This window comes from Monodelphis domestica, chromosome 2 (assembly GCF_027887165.1).
Source record: "Monodelphis domestica isolate mMonDom1 chromosome 2, mMonDom1.pri, whole genome shotgun sequence".
Taxonomy (NCBI): Eukaryota; Metazoa; Chordata; class Mammalia; order Didelphimorphia; family Didelphidae; genus Monodelphis; species Monodelphis domestica.
Genome location: NC_077228.1, coordinates 35,389,331 through 35,406,672, shown reverse-complemented (window position 1 = coordinate 35,406,672; position 17,342 = coordinate 35,389,331). Strand labels below are relative to the sequence as shown.

Genomic DNA, 17,342 nt, shown 5'->3' with positions numbered 1-17,342 from the left:
CCAGAAGCCCTAGGCTGTTTCTAGCCAGCAGGGGACAGTGGAGTCACCTCAAGAGAGCTAGTAGAGTGATGCAGGGCTTGGAGATTGGGCAAGGGTTTTTAAACATACAATACAACTGAATTAAAGCTCCTTTTTTTTTTTCCCCAGACACACAAAACAAAACAAAAGTAGGTTAGGAGTGTTTTTCAAACAGCATTTTTTCCCTTGCCATAGAGGAACCTTTAATATATGAGGGGGGAAATTCTTCTGAAAATATATATAGGCTTTAAAAAAAATCTTGAGAAGTCATCAACAAAACTTCCTATGTTTGAGCCTCTAAATTACAACAAAAAAAAAGATAACATTTTGACCTAGCTTGTTGCTAGCTCCATCTCTGGTTTGAGTGTTTGGTTGTGAAGATTGATATCAGTATTCTGGTCTCATCATTTGTCACTTGTTCATATGGAGTCATGGTGATGTGGCATGGTAGAGAGAGAAGTAGCCTCAGAGCTGGGAGGTTTGATGCTTCCTGACTGTGTGACCCTGAAAGAGTTCCATAATCTGTCAGGACTGGACAACTCCCAAAAGACTGGAAAAAGCAGAAAATTCACTTCTTCCCAGCAGTTGTTCCTTACAAAAGTGAAATTGCAGGTTCAAGCCCTATTGTTTGTGACTTGCCTGTGAAAATACATGAAAATGCAGAAGACACAACTGTGACAATAAGAAGAAGACTGTACTAAGCAAGAGGTAAGGGAGAGAAGATGGGCAGAAATAAGCATGATACTGAATAGAACTTCTGTGTCTCTATAAGAGGAGGCCAGAGTGTGATTCAAGGAGGCCTGGTGAGGTCATGACCTAGAGTTGAATCAGTTCTCAGCTTTTCCAGCTCTGACAGTGAGAATGGGAGAGGATCTCCTGGGTCAATGAAGTGACCTAGGGGAATAGATTTGCTGATGTTCATTACTGTCCTGCCTGGCCCTAGTGGAATGCCAATGACAGTGAGGCCCCATGCTTGCCCACCCCACATATTCCCCCTCAGTTGGTGCTCTTGTTAGATTCCAACCCTATGGAAGGAAGGCAGAGGGACTCTATCTACTGATTTTCCATTGGTGACCAAGGCCAGTATTATGTGCATACAAGCACTTAATGTGCCCTATTTAATTTAATGATGTTCTCCTGGTATCCTCTCCACCCTTGCTCCTTCTGGAAGGTATTTGTTAAATGTTAAAATCAGATTTTATCTTTTGGCAGTCTTTGCCTGCCTCTTTTTTGCCTGTGATCACTGGCAGAACTCTCAGTGAACCCAGCAACTTCTACGATTTGTGAGGGTTGATGGAAAATGGCGTGGTCTTTCACTTCCTCTCCCTTCCTTTAGCACTAAGCCAGAAAGAGTCCTGCCTCGGGGCCTGACCAGGTATTCAGTTTTCATGTAGGATCAGCCAGAATATCTAGAGAAGTTCCCTAACTTGATTCTAATCATTCCTTTCAACTCCCATTCTCTTTAAGGATTTAACTACTCCAGTCTGGCTTGGAAGCTAAGAGAGTTATTTGATTTCTCCTGTCCAGTTTGAAGAGATGGGCTTTGTACACATTTCCTCCAGTAAGACTAGGGAAGAAACAGTCCAGATAATCTATCCTGATAGTTTGCAAGATTTAGGGATCTTGAACACAGAATTCCCAAAGCAGCTCTTCTTTCTTTTTTCTCTTTCATCTCAATAGTCAACCATTAACCTGAAGATAGATGCATAAATCTATGCATCTACCTAGGAGACTTACTTGGTTTGTGGAGTCCTGAAGTTCTTGGGTGTAAGGACCTGTAGAAATGCCCATTTAAAATGAAGGCCTCCTTTCTTTGTGCTGTCATTCTCTTCATTTAAACTTTCCTGGCTACTGTGTAATGGTTCCTGTTAACCAGATGTTGTTTGATAGCTCAGTAATAACAAATTGAGGGTGCTTGTCCTAGCCTGACTCGTTTTCATTCTTTTGATGAGGAGCATATGTGAAACAGTCAGTTTAGTAAGGCCTTATCATTAAGATGCTGTTTGACCCTTGGCTTTTCTCTTTTTTTGCTAGACCACTTACCATATGGTAAGGCACTGGCTGGGGGAAGCAAGCTGCACTGGCTTTAGATTTGAGGTTTGAAGCTTTGGAGTTTTCAGTGAAGGTGAATTTTCCTGCTCAGATTTCCCTTCCTATATGTGATTTAGCTATGAACATTTCTATGTTGGGGCTTTTCATAAAAATGGTTCCTCAGCGTTTCCTGTGCAGTGCTGGCCTGACCCGGCTTGGCCCAGATTGCTTGTGCTAAGCTGTCATTTAGAGGTTTTGGATTTGCTCATGTTAAAGAAAAAAAAAGGCATTTGGAGGAAATGGGCTAATATGCAAAAATCTGCTGTTTTTGTGCACTCCTAGCCATCAGATTTTCTGCTGATTAAGTTGAAGCCAGTTTTTTTTTTTTTTACAGAAAACAGAGAATAAACTGAAAATCAGATATTGCCATTACCTTTAGGTAAAAGAGGATTTAAGTCAGTGCTGCTTCTGAATTTGGTTCTCCTTGTTAGACTTTGCAAAGCCAGAGTAGAACCCTCTTCCGAGCCACTGAGAGGGCCAGCTTAAACTTTATACAGACAAGTGATTAGCAAGTTATAGTTTCTAGTTTTATAGCTAAAGCATCTTAGGAGGCAAATTTAAGGGATGCAAGAACTTTTGGTTAAGTCCCTGAGATAATCAGACTTCACAGAAGCCTGAATTCTAGTAATGCCACCCCTAAGGGTCTTCATTCAAATCTCAGCCCAGATTCTGACTCCTGCTCAAAGCCTTTCCTTTTTTCCCTAGTTGGTAGTGAGCTTTCCCTCAGATCATTTCATATTTACTTATCCACAGAGTGGATTTTTAGCCTTCATAAATTTTCCAATATACTTTGGCTCCCTCCACACCATCAAGTTCTCTTGTAACAAAGAAAAAAGTTAGCCAGAACTTTTTGAGGACAGGAACTGTTTCATTTTTGTCTCTATCCCCATTACCCAGTATGGGTAATGGCTTCTTGATTTCAGAGTGTGATAAGGAGCAGTGCTGGACCTATGAGTTCATCAGTGGTAGGGAAACTTTCTCCATTTATACAGATAGACAGAAGTCTAGAATTTATCATCCTTGGTAGTTGTCTGGGACCCTCCTATCACTTACCTCTCATCACTAATTGCTTTCTGTCATTAAATTAAGTATGTTAGGATCAGCAGCTCCTTCTCTGTGGGCTCCCTGAGAACATCCTTGGTATACAACTCCTGGCAGACAGGATGATGGGGATGATAAGGTACCTCAGCCTGACACAACATGGTTTTGATTTCTTCATCAGTCTCAGAATTTGTTCAGCTTCTCATTCCACAGAGTTTGGAGATTCATGTCACCATACCAAATACTCCTCTATTAGAAATACATTCAATTGTATACATCAATTTTTTTGTCGAGGTGCTCATGATTGTATGGTCAATGATAACGCTCCAGCTTCAGCATAGTTTCCTTGCTGACTAGCTGCTTCATGTGCCATATAACTTGGTAATGCCCAGGAACATTAAGTAGCTAATACAATGTTTTAGTGTGACAATTTGACTTGAAGGTCATACTCAGTTCTATTTCAAAGGGATAACAATGGATTTAAGGTTAATAGGAACATCTTAAACTCTCAATGAAAGGTAATATTTTAAAGCACTCACTCCTGACATTGTGGTGGTGCCATATTTTAAATGAAGGGTGGTTTTCTAGGTGGGCATCAAATACTCCAACCATCTCAATTTAATGTAAATAATTTTTTGATGGCCTTTTGCTTTTTATCCTTTAGACATTTCCTGATAGACTCTCACTCTCTCCAGACCAGCAAGTCTTCTTGTAACAAAGAAAAAAATTAACCAAAACTCACCAATAAAACAGAATGTTTGACAGCCTGTTCTGATAGTGTTCTATACCCATGGTCCTCTACTGGTGTAGTAGTCCACAGAACATTAATTATAAAAGAATGATAGAAGGATAGTGATTTGTCCCAGGTCCATTTCTATCTGAACTTCATTCTACAAGATAAGAAGAATAATTTTTCTATAATGATGATAAACATTTACATAGTGCTTCAAGATTTGAAAAGGATTTTACATGTTATCTCATTGGATCGTCACAACAACCCTGCTGTTACTTGTCCCATTTTATAAGTGAGGAATCTCATACTGGGAGGTTATATGGGACAAGTTCATACAAAAGTACCTGATATGGAATTTGGAACCAGATCATCTTGTTTTTCTGAATTTAGCCCTTTGACTCCTAGGCAACAGCTTCATATAATCTCTAAGGACCCAATATTGCTAAAGTACATTGGTTCTATTAGGTGACGTCTAGATTGACAACAATTATTCCTTTACCCAAGTCAGGAGTAGTGACTTGAATATATAGCCTTGAAGGACAGATTTTGAGAAATAGAGGTAATTTGAAAAAAAATCAATATAGATTTACCCTTAAAGTCTCTTTGCCTTTGAAGTTTCAACAATATTGTCATACTTATATAGTATTTTAAGACTAACAAAATATTTTCCATACAATCCTCTGAAGTAGGTAGATTATGCCTATTTTACAGAGAGAAAACTAAAGCTTTAAGATGTTAAAGGCTTTCCAGTGACTATATAGCTAGTCTGAGTCAGAATTTGAGTCTGAATCTCTTCTGATTCCAAATCTATCACTCTAGCTACTGTATTATAAGGGAGGTTAATTTGTACTTGAGGGGTTCAGTTTTTCAGTATAGAGAGGGGAAAGAGAGAATCTCTCTTCACAGAGCAGGATACAGGGGAGACAACTGATGTTTAGGGCTGGCTCAGAGAGAAGAGAGGGGGTTTGAAGATTTTCCCCCTCTGCCTTCCCTCCTTGGCTAAAGCTGCTCTCCCCAATTTGCTCTTGTCCCTCTTGTCCCCCCCCTCCACTACTAGAGACCAAAGTCTCCCCTTGATCTGTTCGCTCACACTCAGCTTGGGGAACAGATAACTTTTCATGTCAACTCAATCAGGTACTACAAAAGGAATGACCAGCAGGGAAGAATGGGAAAGGAATGTGGGAAAAAGGGGTCCCTATCTCTATCTAAACCCTTTTCCTCCCTCCTCAAGTTTAAGGGAACTCAGACTTTGGCAGTCTGATCCCCCTGAGAGAAAGTCAGGTTGACTCACCCTGAGTTTGGCCCCTTGGGCACAGTTCAGACTCAGGGTAACAGGAGCTGAGGTAAAGCCTGCTCAGGTTTCTCTTCAGAAAGTCCCTTCAATTGGGAAGTGTTAGGGGGAAAGATTTCCAGTCACCAGCAGGGAAAGTAGGTAACCCTCAGGAGAAAGTCTTTTTTTTCACTCTCTCCCTTCGACTTCTCAAGACTGAGAGACCAACTCCTCTCCCAGCCAGAATCTTTTCCTCAAGATTCCAAACCCTTGGGGCCCCTCCCCCGTCGAGGTGATCAATTTCACATACTCTTCAGCCTGGCACTTTTTCTTTAGTGCCAGCCTCTGTCACACTACTGTGCTACCTCATTTAAGTAATAAATGTAAGCGCCCACTTGATACAAGCTAATTAAACTGGCCTTTTTTTTTCCCTGAAGAAGGAGGGGGGAGACATGGATAGAAACAGCAAGGATGACTGATGAATATCTGTGACTGAAATTCCTGACTCCAAAGTAATTATACTAACCTTTTTGTTTAGTCTCATCTGACCCAATTAAGACTACCTTCATAAGAGGCTCCAGCTCCCTTAGTCTACTCAGTGTCAAATTGGTCATCCTTCAACATTTCCCAACTATCTAGAATTAGTCTTTTGTCTAGATAGCACTGGTAGCTAAGTTTGCAGCTACATATGTGGCTTTATTTCCCCAAACCAGGTCAAATTGAGAACTCATGGTGTCAGTGAGATAGGGAACCCACATCTTGTATCCTTCTTATATGTGTGTTCTTTAAATTAGTTTGTAAATTATCGGTAGCACTCATACTTATATCAACTTAGTGTGAGGTTGTCCAGGTTCCTTAATCCTGACCCTACCCCTTTAGTGTGACACTACCAAGATAACTAAGCCCTATTGCCCTTAGAGAAGTTTTTAATCTTGTTAACTTTATTGTCCCATTTGATCCAACTGATCCTCCTCTTCCTTTACACACCCTAGTCTCCAGACTTGTTGCCCTCTCTTCTTCTAGCTCTCCTATCTTTCTGAATGCCCCTTAGTTTTTTGAGTGATTTCTTTCCTTCAGATTCTATCCTTGACCTTCTCTATATTCCCTCTTCCTTATCAGTGTCAGACTCATGGGAGCCATGTAAATAACTTACAAATCTCTATTCACCTGACCTCTTTCCCATACTCAGATTCTGCTTTAATAGCTATCTGCTGGATGGTTCCACCTAGCTATCCTAATAGCACCTCAAATTCGCCAACTCTAAAACTGAGCCAACTCATCATCTCCCCCAAAACTTCTTCCTGGCATCCCTATTTCTGTCAATACCACTATTGTCTTCCTAGCTCTCCATATTTAAATACTTGGGGTCATATTTGATTCTTCCTTCTCCTCCCTACATCCAATAAGTTACTAAGTTCTATCCATTTTAGCTTTATATTATTTTATAATTCATGTGGTAACCACATAAATTCAGGCCTTTTTTACTTCTGTCTTGTGCATTTACTTCCTATCTGCTCTGTCTCCACTCTTTTTTCACCTCGAATCTCTTTTATACAACTTTGCTGGATTTAATTTCTTGATGTGAGGATTTGAACACATCACTTCAACGCTCCAAAGCCTTTGAGGGTTCACCATTGGCTACCCAAAAAATTCATACTCCTGGACTCAGTATTCAGAGTTCTCTAGAACCTTGCCCTGGTCATGCTGTTCAGCCCTAACTATACCACTCCCAGGGACAAGACTCCCAACAGTCTTAAGTACTCACTATACCTCAGGTACAGGTCATGCTTCCTTGCTGCTTTATCCTGGCTCCTGCTGTTACCTGTATACCCAGAATGAATGCCCTCTTCTTCCTCTTTCCCATTTCTCACCATTAAAATCCTTATCATCCTTCAAAGCCCAACTCAAACACCATCTTTCCTTGAAATCTTCTTTTATTCCCTTCCATACTTACACATCTCTATCTCTCTTTTGTACAAAATTTAGCATATGGTAATTTAGAGTATACATTTTTGTGTTCTAGTTTTATTATCCTAGTAAGACAAATGGGATTGAAAGAACAGTGACCAGGTCTCATTTATATTTGTCTTCTAGGGCAGAGCCAAGCACCAAGATGCTTGATAAATCTTTGAGCTTAATTATTTAAGTTGGATAAAATGTGGCAGTGCTTGGTTGGCCTTAGGGAGGAAGCCTTCCTCCAAAGTTCCAGGTCACACTGCTTCACAGTTCCTTCTGTAGGCTGAGACTCAAGAAGTGTATTAGACTGTCAGGAGAGTTGGTGGAAAGAGTTGTTTCTACAGGGCACTGCTAGCCAGCGTCAATGCAAACATCTCAGTTCTGGACGTGTGCAAGCAGATATGAAAGCAGAATCCAGAAGGCAGCTTGCAGCAGGGGCTTAATGACAAACAGCAGGCTAACAAGGGAGAAGTTGTAGAATTTGAGAGCTGGAGGGAACTTGTTAGAGACCTAGTACAATCCTCTAATTTTATACGTTAAAAACTAAAACACATGCATGTGCACACATAGACCCAGGAGGTGGGGTCAAGGTCCCTCAGGCAGTATGAACATACCAAAGCTGCTCTCCTTGGCTAGTAGAAAACACATTCCACTGAGTGCTTCAAGAGTTGGGTTTGCATGGTTGCTCTGAGGTGGGGCAGGGATTGGGGGATGGAAAAAGGGAATTATTTGTGTGTGTGTGTTTTAAAAGGAGGTAAAGGGATTCCATACTAGGACGTTTGATGCCGAAAGGAAAGAGAGAGAGAGAGAGAGAGAGAGAGAGAGAGAGAGAGAGAGAGAGAGAGAGAGAGAGGGAGAGAGGGAGGGAGAGAGAGAGAGGAGAGAGAGAGAGAGAGAGAGAGAGAGAGAGAGAGAGAGAGAGAGAGAGAGAGAGAGAGAGAGAGAGAGAGAGAGAGAGAGAGAGAGAGAGAGAGAGAGAGAGAGAAAGAGAGAGAGAGAGCTGTTTATTCAGAGTCAGAGGAGCTTTTGTAGCTAAATTAGCAAGTGGGGAAGTCAGGAGAGAAGCCCCCAAGGCCCTGATACAATTTCCCTTCACTTCTACTCCCTAGCTAGGTTCCCTCAGCCAGGTTAACAGAGACTCGGGGGATTGGACCAGAAGGCCTCAAAGGGCACAGATTAAAACAAATTGCTAGATTTCTTGGAAAATAAAAGCCATGTTTTTTTTTTTTTAAGTTTTGAAATGCTAGTAGGTGTATTTACATCCCAGAATGTGTGTGTACCCCGAATTACTCCTTATCTGATATTACAGTAATCTGGGTAGACAACAGATTCTGTATCTCCTGCCAGATCTGACTGACAGGGGTCCAACCTGAGGCAATATGAGACAGAGTGGAGAAGTGCAGCAAGGCTTTATTGGGGGGAGGGGAGCCAGGGGGAGCCTGCACCCTGTAGATGGTTAGGGGTCTCCACCTGCGTGGAGAAGGGGACAATCTTTTATAGGGTGGTGGTCTGGCATGAGGTAGTCCGTGTTGCCTCTAACTTATAGTGGGACACTTGTGTCCTAAGGGGACTGGGAACCTTGGTCTCTAGGGACAGGAAGTTCCCAGGCCTGATGGTCAGTGATGCAGGAGTTCATTTGTCTAGGCCTGACAGCAAAGTCCTGATGTTCTGCCAGGTTTTACTATTGTGGCAGTTTCTGTCCCAGGCTTGGAAAGGTGCTGGGGGAAGGGGGAGAAGGGGGGCTTTGGTCCCAGGATCTATCATCTCCTCCCTACTCCCCCAGACCAACAGAGTAGAAACTTCTTGAGGCCAAGAACTGTTTTTCAGTTTTGTCTTTGTAGTCCCAGCTTCCTATACTTAGTAGGCACTCAAATGTTGTGACATGCCCAAGATAGAAAGTATCTGAGGTCAGAGTTGAACCCAGGGCCTCCCATCTCTAGGCTTGGCTCTCAATCTACCATTCACTGTTCTTTTTTTTTTTTGGCACTGTATCATCTAAGTGAGAAGACTTGGGATGGTCAAAGATGACTGAGGCTGGATTGTAAATAGTCTGTGTTGTTTTTGGTTACCTTGTTAACAGATTGCATGTCAATAGCCTTAATGTTTAGATAAACCCCGGAGATTAGGAGGTTTGATACATACTCGGTCAACAAGCACTATGTGCTAGGTACTGTGGGAAACCATAGGCTGCTAGCTGGCATCAGAGTGCTGGGCCTAGAGTCAGGAAGATCTAGGTTCAAATGTAGCCTCAGAAACTCCCTGGCTGTGCTTTATCTGCTGTCTCAGTTTATTCCTCCAGAATGAGGATAAAATAACACTTGCCTCGGCGAATCTTTGTGAAGATCGAATGTGATGACATTTGTAAAGCACCTTACAAATCTAAAAGGACTCTATGAAGACCCCCTACGAACTTTACTGATAGAGGAGATAAAATGTAAATAACTAGATTCATAGGAGTACACACAGGAATAGGAAGGCAGCTTTAGAAGGAAAGGCTTTGGTAGCTGGAGATGAAGTATGAAGTAAACCAGGAAAAGCTTCCTTCCGAAGGTGGCATTTGGGTTGAGTCTTGAAGGATTCCAAGAAATGCAGATGGAGGAGGAGAGGAGAAATTGCATATTTGCATAAATGCACAAAGAGGTTTCTCTGGGTTATTAAAGAAGTAACATTTAACAAACTAGGATGGGATTCTGAGCTGACTTATAAATGAATGAGAAAATGTATAGATATACTCCTGGATTACCCTGGAACACAGGTGATGAGAATGAATATGGCAGGGAGTCCAGTAGAGGTTCAACTCACATCTGTCAAGTACTGTCTAGGGCCAGACTGTTAGCCCTTGGGAGATCAGGAAAAACTTCCTGTAAACCGTGGTACAGGTGCTGCATTTCAAAGGAAGTGGGGGATTTTTTGAGCAAGCCCAGGGACAGAGATGGAGAGTATCAGGTGAGGGACGAAGAGGAAGGCCAGCTTGACTGGATCTCCAAGCGTGGGAAGGCAAGTAATATTTAGAGGTTGGAAAGATAGGTCTGAGCCAAATTGTTCAACACTAAACAGGGAAGATTCTGTTTTATCCTGAAGTCGATAGGGAACTATTGTGTAAGGGAGGGAGTGACATGGTCAGTTCTGTGTGGCAGTATGGTGAGATGGGAAAGGTTTGGGAAGCCTTGTAGTAGGTGCAATGTGGTGAGGGCCTAAGCCAAGGGGATGACTGTGAAGAAAGAGGAGTATGCCAGAGCCATGATGGACTTAGGAACAGCAAGGTTTATAATCTGATGGGCTCTGTGGGGTGAGGGAGAATGGGAAGGAGAGGGAGGGAGGGAGAATCAAGATAGTGAGCCCACACACCTGCGATCCCTCCGGAACTGGGGGTCATGATAAGGTAACAATATGCTGTAACTCTTACAATGGGAATCAAGAAGAGATCATTAAATTGGTCAACATACTGATGGTTGGTAACTTTGGGAAGGAGAGGAGAGAGATGACTGCAACTTGAGGAAAAGTCAGGACCCGACGATTTTTTTAAGGAAGAAGGAGAGGTAGGTGTATTTCAAGGCAACCAGGAAGAAATCAATAGATAGAAACCTCCAAGTGATGTGGCAGGTAAAAGAGTGGTTGGCATAAACTGTTACCGCGGAAATATGGTTTCAAGACATTGTCTTGAATTAAATCAAATATAAAGTGGTCGCCAGGGAAAAATTCCCAAATATGAAATATACCCAAGTCAGCTGGGTTTTTATGGAGATTTTAATTAATACAAATAAGGAATTAATGAGAGAGAGAGTAAGAGGAAACAATGAGAAAAGGGCTAGGCCAGCCTAGGCCCAAGCCCTAAGAGAGAGATCAGTCAGTCTTTTAATCCACTCATCACAAGATTTGTCCCAAGCAAGATTCTAGTGTTCAGAGAGACCCACCAGTTCAGCTCCTGAGCTCCACTTCAGCTTCCAAGGCTGAATTCCTCTTCAGAGGCCTTCTGATTCTCCTTTTAAAGAGGAGTGACATCTCCTATGTCACCTCCCCTAAGTTCTCACATCTACCAATCACAGTAGACGTTTTCACAGGACTGACCATTCTTAATTCACATCTTCTTTAGTTCTCAATTTCTAAAACTTTTGAGTAAGTTCACACCTCTTTGCCCCTTGCAAGTTTGCAAGTTGCCTGACCTTCATAGGTACTTAGCACCTTTTTGTATTAGATCTAAAAATAGACCCAGCTTAAGGTTTTTTAGCTTTACTTTAAGTATGGGTTAAGTACTTTTCATCAGTTCAGTAAAGAGTTTACAACTTTATCTTCCCCTAAAGTATGTTTAAGTATGGGTGGAGTAATGTTAGAGTTCTCACATTTCTGATCAAGTACCTTCATTGTCTAAAATGGGGAATGGTCTTAACCAAATGTTAGACTAGTCTGAGAATTTTTAACAATCACAAGTCTGAGAAATTTTAAGTTTCACAGTGAGTGTAGTTGACCACCCTTCCAGCCTCCCTTAACTGCTATAGGTATATAAGGGAGGGAGGGGAAGCCTGGGAAATGGGTTTTTGAACAAGCCTTGTAAACCCTGACAATGGAGTTATTTGGCTCTGTGTGACAGAAGCAGGTTGTAAATCACATAGTAAAGCATAATTCATACCTTGATAAAGTAGCAGCTCAAAACCTCAAGCTTCCTCATAGATGTCATCTTGTTGATACAGCCTTTCTGATTTTACAGTGGTGAATAGATTCTCTATTTTCTGCCAGGTGATTCTGAAAACTGTTCATAATCCCAGCCCTATAGTTGTTTCTAAGAATGTGGTTTTGATTAGTAAAGACAAATATTATATAGATGGCCTCACAAAAAGCAGCTTAGTGTGAGGAATGATCAGATTGGAGGTTGAATAGGAGCTTCTTAAATAGCTGGAATTTCTCAAGCTGCTTTCAATTTACCCTTTTTTCAAGCCCTGAAAAGCTAAGAAGAGAAGAGAAGTGGGGTGGCCTCAAGGAATCCTACCAATTAGCAACTTTTCTGGAATTAAGCATTATGCAATCTTTTTCTGCATCAGTTCCTGGAGGTTGTTCCAGTCCCCATGGAATTCCTCCACTTTATTATTCCTTTTAGCACAATAGTATTCCATCACCAACAGATACCACAATGTGTTCAGCCATTCCCCAATTGAAGGGCATCCCCTCGTTTTCCAATTTTTGGCCACCACAAAGAGTGCAGCTATGAATATTCTTGTACATGTCTTTTTCCTTATTATCTTTTTGGGGTACAAATCCAGCAGTGCTATGGCTTTATAGTCTTTTAAAGCCCTTTGGGCATAGTTCCAAATGAGACAGGCACTTTTTGAGAAGCAATGGACATTTAAACTAAAACAAAGAAACAAATTTGTAAACCAAAAATCCATTACTTCCATTGGTCATTCAAGGTTTGTTAGTGCCTTCCTCCTGAGATTGTTTCATTGATCCCGTATATAAATATCTTGTTTGTACAGAGCTGTTATATTGACTCCTCATTAGACTGGGAACTCCTAGAAATGGAGATTTGTTCGTTTTGTTGTTTTCCCTTTCTTCCTATTAGCACAGTGCTTGACACTTAGTAACTTGTGACTTGACTTACGTTTACTCTGAATATATTTGTTGAATCATTTTTTGGAAAGATTGCCTGACAGTGGGATTCATTATCCTTTTTGTAGAGAGGAATTACTTTCTCATTGTCAAACCTTGCTATCCCTTGTGGGAAGGGAATAGAGAACGACTGGCAGGTAGGTGCCTCTAAACCAGGACTTCATCCTCATCTTTGAAAATGACCCTTGCCTGGCATATTGGGCTTCTACAAGCCTTTGAGGAATACCTCCAGACAGAGCTGGTTATGTGATTGGAAACTTGAGGCTGATATTGCTTCTCTTCTCTCTCCAGTTGCTTGTGGTCAGAAAGCTGAAAATGGCAGGAAGAGGAGGAATGGGTGGAAGGTCAGGTGGGGAGTAGGGATTTGAATGCCTTTTTGTTTAAATTGGTGCTTGTCACATGGTCAATTTTTAGCTCCTGCTTTTAGTGGCTGAGGCAGCTGAGTGCAGTTTCCTAGAAAGACAAGATAGAACCAAGGGTTAAGAATGTCAGCATTTGCTCGTCTTGATTCACTGTTGCTGGATGCACTGTACTTGGGCTGCCCATCAGCATTATTGATGTACAGCTTTCTTAGAAATCTCATTTGTTCAGGTTGAATGTGCCCCATGGCAGTGGTTGAAGTAAGTAATTATTTACAAGGGATTTTGTGGGAAACATTGGCAGTATTTGGAAAATCTCAGGTCAGATCAGGCTGCAGACGCTTTCCAGGAATGTGATTTGCAAAGACTTTTTGAAGTATGCTGTCTAGCAGGAGCTAACACAATGCTAATGAAATTGGTGTTTTGTTCTTTAATCCTCATTGGTGTTCTGGTAGAATCCAGACTCTTCCTCCTTCCGGTTGGTTTGCAGTCATAAGTTGATTTTGGCCTTCTGCCATGATCCCTTCTTTCCAGATTTCATCAATGCTTCCACCTTCATCAATGCTACAGATTTTTAAAACAGAAGATTTTTAGTAATCCTCATGAAATCCTGCAGAGCACATTCAGAGCAGGTGCTTACAGTCTCAGTTTACACAAGGAAAACCTGGGGCCACCCCTCCTGGAACCTCCCCCTTTCCATCAAGACCCAAACCTTCCTGGCTCTTCTGTTACAGGTTGTCTCAAGTGATCCCAATACAGAAGCATTCTCAGAAAAATGCCGTGTATACACAGTTCATAGCCACGTTACTGGAAGAGTTACATTTCAAGAATGAAGACCTTGAAAGGTTGACTGGGATATTTAAAACTAACTTTTTGCCAGAATGGTAAGTTGTGGTCCTCTGCTCCTCTCCTTGGCTCCTCTTCCCACTTCCTTGTCCCTGCTGCTGCTGCTGCTTTTTTCTTACTTGATTTTTTTCCCCTTCCCAGTTTGGAATCTTTGAACCCTAAATGCAAATCTCCAAATATTAGCCCAAGAGGTCAGCAGATTGTGCTTCCTCAGTCACTTTCCATCCCCTCTTTGTTCTTCCCCCACCACTTCACCTTTTCTCAGGACTTTTAAAGTCCTTTTCAGTCGGGACAACCCCCAGCACCCCCTCCCCTAACTTCAAAGGGGAGCCCATTAGCACAGTTTAGTCTCCCACCCCTCGCTTTCTCGGTTCCCAGCTGGGAAGTTTCCCACCAGGAAGGGGAAACTAACCCAACCTCAGAGACAGTCATGCCCAAGAGTAAATGTTCTTAGTTAGCCCCCACTCCCAAAGGCTGAAGGATGGCAACACCGGCCTCCCCAGTGGGGGCTTAGGAACCTCACTTTACTGATCGCATGGCCATTGGACAGGTCCCTGCCCCATCAGTATGCCATGTGTTACTGGTTTCTCTCAAAGTAGAAAATGTCTTTTAATCCATTTCTAAGAGAAAATTTAAGCTCTTCTACATTTAACATGCTATTTTTATGAATGAGTCTCAAAGGTCCACATGTAGTAAAGCTTCAGAGCATCTAAGTAATTGGGAGGAAAGTCAGTAACGGATTGCATGGTACTGGTGGCATAGTTGTGCAAGCAAAGGCAGATATTAGATGAGGGGTTGGAGGAATTGGGAGAGATTCTGTTTGCAGCCTCCCAAGCAGTCGCCCTTCTCTCTGACCTCATGGACCTGAGGGAAGCTCCCAGCCCTCCCGGCCAATGGACCAAGGTTAATCTCTTTCCCTCCTATCCTTTCTGAACCCCAACCTCCTTCCCTTTGAGTCCTTTTTGGTAACACTTGGTAGTAAGCACTCAATATTTCTCTTACAAACATTTGCATTCTTTACATATTGCTGTAATCGCAGGCTCACTTCATGTAGGCAAGAGAGCCGTAAAACATTCTGAGCCCTCCTCTCTGAGCCCCTTCCTCTCCTTTCACAGATGCAGTCCATGGAGAGACCACAGAAGAGGGACTTCGCTTCCTTCTCCCAGACGGTGCCACTTCATCATTGAAGGAGACTCTGCAACTTTTTTTTTCTTAATTAAAGTTCAAATTTTTGTATCAAAACTTTATTGGGTGCCCAAGAAACTATTAACCAGCTTGGCTTCTCTGGGCCTGTTCCAGCCAGCATTGAAAGTGACTGACAAAAGACTTGAAAGTATCTCTGATTTAGGCTGCCCTCACCAATTAATTACTGAGTAATAAACCAATGAGCATCAATAAAGGGAGTTTTATTAGGAAGCTGCCTTGGCACTTGCTCCATCATTCTCTTAGAAAAACTGATATGCCTCATGAGTTTACCCAAAGTCAAGCCTAAAGACTGGTTATCTTTTCTTAGATTTCAGGAAACTTGAAATTGCCTTTGATTTTCCAGAAAATCTTTTCTGGGATATAAGGCTGTGTTAAGTTTTCATTGTGGTTGAGACTGAAATATATTAATTAGGTGGTCGCCAGGGATTTAATTTCTAAATCCCATAATGAATTAAGAGATGGAAAGAGAAGAGAGAGAGAAAGAGAGAGAGGAGAGCCTTTCACTTACCAACAGTGACTGCCTAAAATGGAAAGAAGTCTGGGTGTCTGTCTTCTGGTCTCTCCTCCAAGAAGAGCTCTTCGATCTCCTCGAATCGAATCTTAAGTATTGAATGGAATCTTTCTTCTGCCCTCTGGTTCTCTTTTTAAAGATCTTTTTCTCTTGGGTCACCTCCCATAAATTTCACATCTACCAATTACAGCAGATGCTTTTCTCCAGACTGCTCACTCTTTAGTTCATACCTCCTTTGGTTAGATTATACCTTTTGGGTTACTTGACATCTTTTTGTAGTTAAAATGGGTAGATCTACTTAAAATATTGAGTTATCACCTTTTGAGGATTAAAATCTAAAAACAGATTGTGGATTACAATTCAATCTTCCCAATAAAGGAAGAGCTAAGTACCTTCATTGTTACAATCAGGGAATTACAATTTAATCTTCACAATAAAGGAAGAGCTAAGTGTCTTCATTGTTACAATCAGGGAATTACAATTTAATCTTCACAATAAAGGAAGAGCTAAGTGTCTTCATTGTTACAATCAGGAGTGAGCCAAATCCAATCTCCACGGCTGCCTTGTCAGATGGCATGTATCGGGCATGATGTCAGAACTACAGGGTGCCATCAAATTCTTGTTGTTCAGTGGTTCAGTTGTGTTTGACTCATTGTCACCCCATGGGCCATACTGTCCGTGGCATATTGTTTTCTTGGCAAAGATAGTGGCCATTTCTTTCTCCAGTGGTTTCAAGAAAACAGAGGTTAAGTAGCTTTCCTAGGGGCACATAGCTAATAAATATCTGAAGCTGGATTTGAACTCGGGTCTTCTTAATTCCAGGTACAGCACTCTATCCACTGAGCAACCCAACTCCCCTTCTTGCCATTAAATTGCCCTTGGAGAGACTAGACAGGAGGGGGGAGAAAGGGTTCAGGAAAGGAAACCCCCTCACAATGGTAATAAAAAGATTGTCTTCCCCCAACATCTTCTGGTTTCTGGAGGCATCTCTGAATAGGCTGAAAGTGACAGAAGGCAAGGAATCATCCTGGAATTCAGCTTCCATCAGAAGGAGCCCTGGACTGGGGGATAGGAGGCCTGGCTTCTGAGCCTCCTTCTGCTCACTAGCTTCGTCATCTTGAATTTGTACCTCAGTTTCTTCATCTATAAAATGGGATGGTCGGATGAGTTCAGGGAATCTTGGACAGGATTATTGTAGGCTCCAATATGGTCTCTAGTGGACACCTCCGACCATTCCTTCCTCCTTCCTCAAGTCTTGAACATTCTGGTGGAATAGAAGCCAGTCTCTAACCAGGTCTCTGGCCCCTGAGTCCAGGCTTCCTCTCTTCACAAACTCTGAAATTCCTTTATTTGATCACAAAATTTTGTCATTTCTTCTCTCCCCAATCTTGACCATCCCTTCGTTCTTGTACTTCTGGACTTCCAGGCTCTCCATTCTTCAGTTCTTTCCCAGGCCAAGGCTATACTGCCTGCATCCTTCTCTTCCTGCCTGTCTGAACACTCCTCAGTCTCCTTTGCTGGGACTTTATCCTTGTGGTGCCCCTTGACCACATGTATTCCCCCAGGGCAGTAATGGCAAACCTTTTAGAGGCCAAGTGCCCAAATTGCACCGTCCCCTTACCTTTGGGCTGCTGAGCAGAGGGGTGTGTGATGGGAGAGATGTCCTCAGGCACGCGTGGAGACGGCGAGGGGAGCAGCCCCTTCTGTCAT

At 42.2% G+C, this 17,342-nt stretch overlaps 1 protein-coding gene across 3 annotated transcripts in view; it reads left to right on the top strand.

Annotated features, from left to right (window-relative positions):
• RPAP2 (RNA polymerase II associated protein 2) overlaps positions 1-15,331 on the top strand; it is an 86,003-nt gene extending 70,672 nt beyond the window's left edge. For all 3 annotated transcript variants that reach the window (XM_056815353.1, XM_016429830.2, XM_016429829.2), the window contains 2 exons: positions 13,804-13,953; positions 15,031-15,331. In XM_056815353.1, coding sequence (XP_056671331.1) covers positions 13,804-13,953; position 15,031 — 151 coding nt within the window. In that variant the 3' untranslated portion in view covers positions 15,032-15,331. The remainder of the gene's footprint in view (positions 1-13,803; positions 13,954-15,030) is intronic.
• Positions 15,332-17,342: the final 2,011 nt, after the last annotated feature.